Below are 5760 nucleotides of genomic sequence, written 5' to 3' on the forward strand. Positions count from 1 at the left end.
TATACAAACTAAAATGGTTATTAAAAAAATGACAAGTTAATGGTCCCTGCACCGCGTGCTCTCCAACATTACCCCAATGCAAACAATGTACGACCGTTTATTTAAATGCTACCCCTCCTGGGTGACGTCATTCAACCGCCTCAGCCAATCAGATGCTAGCTTGCCACCCCCTGCTAGTCGTTGCCAGGGTGGCCCCTGCCCGCTGGTGGTGAGAGCCAATCGGAGAGGCCGTGGATGGTTTCGAAAAAATTCCAAAAAGGAACAATGAGCAGATACAAGGTATCAAGCGGCTCGCTGCTCCGCAGAGTCCCGCTGCAGACCAGAGACATCGTTACAGCAGCAGCAGCCTGCTCCCGCCTCTTCCGTGCTGGAGGGGGCTGCAATGCATTGCTCCAGCACCCGAGGCAGCGCCTCCCCCCCTCCGATCATTACATACAACTACACGAATAAAGAAATAAAGTCAATGTGCTATGATTTTTTTTGTTTGTTTTTTTCTTTAAAGTCTGCACACCGTCCCCTCTGTCTGCAATATACCACAAGTCCTTGCTGCAGACAGCCCCCCTCCGCCTCTCATGCCTTCTTGGACTTGGGCAGTTTGGGCACGCTGGGTTTGGCGCTCTTCTTCACCTTCTTGCTCCCCCCGCTCGCCCCTTTCTTGTGGCTCTTGCCCTTGGCGGCAGTTCTGCCGCTGCTGTTACTGCTCTTCTTGGACTTCTCTTTCTTGGCTTTCTTGTTGCTCTTCTTCGGGCTGCTGCCGCCGCCGCCCCCGCTGCTGCTGCTGGCGCTGGCCGCCCTCTTGGCCGGCTTGGGCAGGGGGCTCTTCTTCTCTTCCCCCCCAGCTTCTTCTTGTTCAGCCGGAACGAGCCGTTGGCCCCGATGCCCTTGACCTGCAGCAGGGGGTCGTTCTGCACCAGCGCCTTGATGGAGTACTTGAGGTAGGTGCGGCCGTTCTGCTGGTCGAACCAGGCGACCTTCTTGGCCTCGCTGTAGATCTTGGCCAGGGATGAGCCGTTCCTCTCCCCGAGCTTGCGGATCGTGTCCACCACCAGCTGGCTGTACCTGCTCGGCTGGTTCTTCTTCTTGTTTTTTTTCTTGGCAGACCCGCTGGGAGCTGCTGCAGCTGCTGATAAGGATTTACTTCTCTTACTGGGGGACCTTTTATCAGCGGTGGATGATGCATCATCATCGTCATCCTCTTCTTCCTCCTCCTCCTCTTCTTCCTCCTCCGCTCCTGCCCCCTCTTCCTCCTCTTCTTCTTCTTCCTCCTCCTCCTCCTCAGTGGTGGGGAGATTCTCCTCTAGCTCTAAAGACATGGTGCTTTGGAAGGGGGGGTGGGGGTGTGTGTGGGGGTGTCTCGGTGCGCGGTATAGGCGGGGGGAGAGACTGTATAATGCGCAGCTCTTTTCTCCTCCTCTGCTCGGCTCACAATGAAAGAACTGGTTAAAGAACCCAACTGTACGTCATGAGGGCTAACACCCCATAGGCCTTTATGTGTATTGTAACTTAGTACCTTATGCCTTATTTCCGGTCGTGCGTAAACCTTTCAGTCTGCACCTCCGTGCCTGCTCTCCGCTCCTGCTCGCGCCCCCCACCTTACCTTATCTCCGGCGTCAAATGATGCCATGGGCTCACGCAATGTCACGTTGCCATGGCAACGCAACGTCATGTGATCCTGCGGCGTCATCTGACGCTGCATTGCCATGAGCCACCGGAGACAAGGTAAGGGAAGTTACAGAGGCCTCACGCGATCCCCCGGCATTTAATTTAAATGCCTTGGGGAACAGTGCGGGGCCTCTGTAAGCGCCTCGTCCCCACCCCCCCAGTTTGCACACCCCAGCCCCTTAGTACACAAGCCCTGTGTATTTTTGAAGTGAAACTTCTTTAGCGGCACCTACCACATGAGTAAAATTCAGTGGCAGTGAATGGAGTTGATGGATATGGAAGTCAGTGGTGACGGAAGTGACGTCACTGCTGGCAGAAGAGGCCATCAGCAACATTCACTGCCACTGAATTTTGCCAGCTTCCACCAGCAGGAGCCAGGAGGAACACACACACAGACACACTCCACCAAGTGAGCCCCAAACACAACCCCGTCACCCTCCCCCCCCCCCCGTGAGCCGCCGAGCACTCCCTCCTGCGCCCTCCACCTCGGGGAGCCAATGAGCACACCCTCCCGTACCCCCCATGATGAGCAGTCGAGCACATACTCCTGCCCCCCTGTAATGAGCCATCGAGCACGCCCTTCCGCCCCCCGTAAGCCACCGAGCATGCCCTCCCATCCCCTGAAGGCCGAGCACGCCCTCCCGTCCCCCCTGTGAGCCACCGAGCACACCTTCCCGCCCCTCTCCCCCCCCCCCGTGAGCCGCCGAGCACGCCCTCCCGCCCCCCCCTCCATGAGCCACCAAGCACACTCTCCCCGTGAGCTGCCGGGCACCCCCCCCTAGTGAGCCGAACGCCCCCGTACCTCCACCGGAGGGCTGGCTCCAACAGAAGGCACCAGCAGCAGGACACAGCCCCCCCCCCCCGTGTCTCCCTACCTCCGCTGGGAGGGGTGGTGCTGCTCGGGGGGGAGGAGTCAGGAGAGAGGGGGGCAGAATAACCCTGAGAATAACACACACACTGACTGACTCACACACTGACTGACTGACACACACACACACACACACACACACACACACACACTGACTGACACACACACACACACACACACACAGACTCTGACTGACTGACACACACACTGACTGACAACACACTCTGACTGACACACACACACACTGACACACACACTGACTGACACACACTGACTGACTGACAAACACACACACACACACACACACACACACACTGACTGACACACACACTGACTGACACACACACACACACACTGACCGACACACAGACACACACAAGGAATTCAGTTACTATAAATATAGAAGTGCAAATAGCTAAAACACACGTTCTAAGTCAAACGTCTTTGCGTTTTGGTACTGAAATTGTGTTTTGATTATTAATGAAAAACATCACCATTACAAATACAATTTCTGTGACAAAACAGTGACAAAAGACAAAGAAGTTTCACTTAAAATGCGCGTGATCCCCACACACACAACTTTTTGTTGTTGTTTGGCTTGTGTGGACAGTAATGCAGAGGGAGCCGTGGTGGGGTATATACAGGTATAGAGGATGATGGTGCTTGAAAATGTAAGGAGTATTATTTTTTTCTACTGCTGCCAGCAGTGAAGGACTGTAGAGTAAGTATAGTCAGGTAAATGCAAATAATAGAGGGGCTATGATGTGTCCTCAAATACTGCAGCAAGGAAAGAAGATTGCTGCTTTTCCCCCACATGGAGTTTTACATAATTCATTTAAAAAAAGCTCTTGTGCTTAAGTGCACCATCAAAGTACATCAATTTAAATGCAAACATGTAAAAGCATTCAGATAGCAACAGACTTAACACACAATCAGCATTACCCTCCTGCATATTGAAGAGCATGGAAGTTACAGTAAATAAACCGACACAATAGTAACTGATAGTGGGAGCTTCATTGTAAAGTTAATTTGTCCAAAGTTAAGTTGCGTATTTTTGCCTAAGTTTGCGGACGTGGTGAAATGTGCTGGCTATTTTTTCAACTGAGAAAAATCTAACTTGTTAAAGAGTTTAAATATACACAGGGGACACGTCGCTACACCAAACAAACATACAAAAACCTGGAAATAATCTACCTGGTGCAAGGGAAAAAACACAAAATGTCACACACAAATAATCAACTAAGATTATACAAATTCCCTTAGTAGGGTACCCTACTAAAGGAATAGGTTATTTAGTGGCCTTTGATGAGATGACAATACACTCCTCATTGTCACCTACTTAAAGTGCAACTATAGGGGGCTTTGTATAATCTTAGTTGATTATTTGTGTGTGACATTTTGTTAAAGAGTTTGCAAGCAGTTCCCCAAATAAGAATCTACACAGCATGCAGGGGAAGTAGAGAGGTCGCGTTTTGCTCAAATTCTGTTCAGAATTTGGGGCGAAAATTTAGTTTGAGGTTTTGCTTTGACGCGTCAATTTCGTCTGCAACTTTTTGAGGTGATAAGTTTGTTAGAAGTTTTCGATGAATGTTTCAGCTTTTAAAAAAAGTTGGAGTGATATATAAGCAAAGTGAATTTGGGCAAATTCACACCTCTTCATTTCGCAAACATTTGAATGGCTCCTGCCCTAACCGAACAGTGTTAGTGCTGAAGAAAGAAACATTCTACATATAAACCAAATTAAATTCAGTAATTTGCGAGTAAACTCACTGTGTTTTGCAATGTGGTTTACATTTCTGTATATTTTTTCTTTATATTCTACATGTAGAAAATGGGCTTCCTACTATACATATTTTTTTATTAAAGGCTATTCTTTACTGAAAGATTTTGTTTACTTAATCAGTGATGTTTACACAATCACTGTCAGTGTTGCAGCATTGCAGATTTAATCAAATGGTAATTAACACTTTGAGCTTCACAGTATGTGAACTTACTGCATGTTGTGCAGGTATCATCATTTCATTAATAATGTTCAAATTGTTCTATGAGAGCTGATCAGTGGAGAACCCGGCTGCAGAGAAGCGGAGCAGGAGACAGACTGCAGATAAAGGGGATCCCCCGCAGAGTCCTAGGGAAAGTGGTATCAGACTATATATCTGTGCAAAGTACAGGCTTGCAACTTACAGTGGTAATATACGAGCTCCAACGGGGTACCAGTACCACACAGAATAGCCTGATCACCCAGGATTGGGAGGCCTATTACAGTGGCTATAACACACATACATGAGCAGCACTTAGGTTGGACTTTGATGTTATGATTTGTATAGTACTTTGTATGTAGGGATTCTAGTCCCAACAACCACGTGGTCATTAACTACCTGTGGGTTATTATATCTATTCATTCTGTTCGTAAACCTGTTATATATATCCTGGTGTGGTGTCCCTTTTTTACTGGCCCCGCGCACGTGTGGCGGCTAACATAATTATACAGACTTAGGCCCTGTAAGAGATATGTGCAGAGGTGCAAACATGGAGACAGATTTGGGGAAATTAAACCGTGGCTTTTATTCAGCCCGTAGCTTTAAGCAATACATTTTCAGGAAGCACACAACTAAATAAACATCCTATCCCTTTGTAAGGGCTAACTTAGTCTCCCTGTCCCTATCTACAGGGCTGGGAGGCTAAGCCTCTTTCCAACCTATGACCCCAAAGTCCAAAAAGGGAACTGTAAGCAGGGGGCCCTTTATGTCAGTCTCTGGGTCTAGGTTGGTGTCTGGAGCCACCCTCACACCATGTTTATCCCCCTCCTGTTTTTCTCCACTCTTTCCCCCCGCCCCTTTTTTATTCACCTTCTATATATATTCATTTATCATTTATTTGTTCATTTTTATTTCCATGTCTATTAAGCATAATTCACACCAATTTTTATGATAATAATTTTTATTATCGTATTTAATTTTAATTTATATTTATATAATGTTGGTAATACAGTAGAGGCAACGTTTATTCTAACATTTGCTGTAAACTAGCCGGGTTACATTCTGGGTATGTGCTGGGTATGTTCTGGGTATGTTTGAGGCACGTTTAAGGCATTTCTGCATTGACTAACGACCCATAGGATTAACACAGCAGGGATCCCTGGCAGTCCAATTCAGTTTGAATGGGACTGCCAGGGACCCCCGCTGTTAATCTGATAGGCCATTAATCAATGCAGAAATGCTGGGGCTAGT

The 5760-nt window shown here is 48.0% G+C and overlaps 1 protein-coding gene across 1 annotated transcript; it reads right to left on the minus strand.

Annotated features, from left to right (window-relative positions):
* Positions 1 to 564: 564 nt before the first annotated feature.
* Positions 565 to 1340, minus strand: LOC142491094 (uncharacterized). The gene is given in 2 exon segments (XM_075593401.1): positions 565 to 722; positions 725 to 1340. Coding segments are annotated over 2 exon segments (741 nt in total). The 5' UTR covers positions 1314 to 1340; the 3' UTR covers positions 565 to 570.
* Between the last annotated feature and the right edge of the window lie 4420 nt (positions 1341 to 5760).

The sequence above is a fragment of the Ascaphus truei genome, chromosome 3, assembly GCF_040206685.1.
Source record: "Ascaphus truei isolate aAscTru1 chromosome 3, aAscTru1.hap1, whole genome shotgun sequence".
In the NCBI taxonomy this organism is placed as follows: Eukaryota; Metazoa; Chordata; class Amphibia; order Anura; family Ascaphidae; genus Ascaphus; species Ascaphus truei.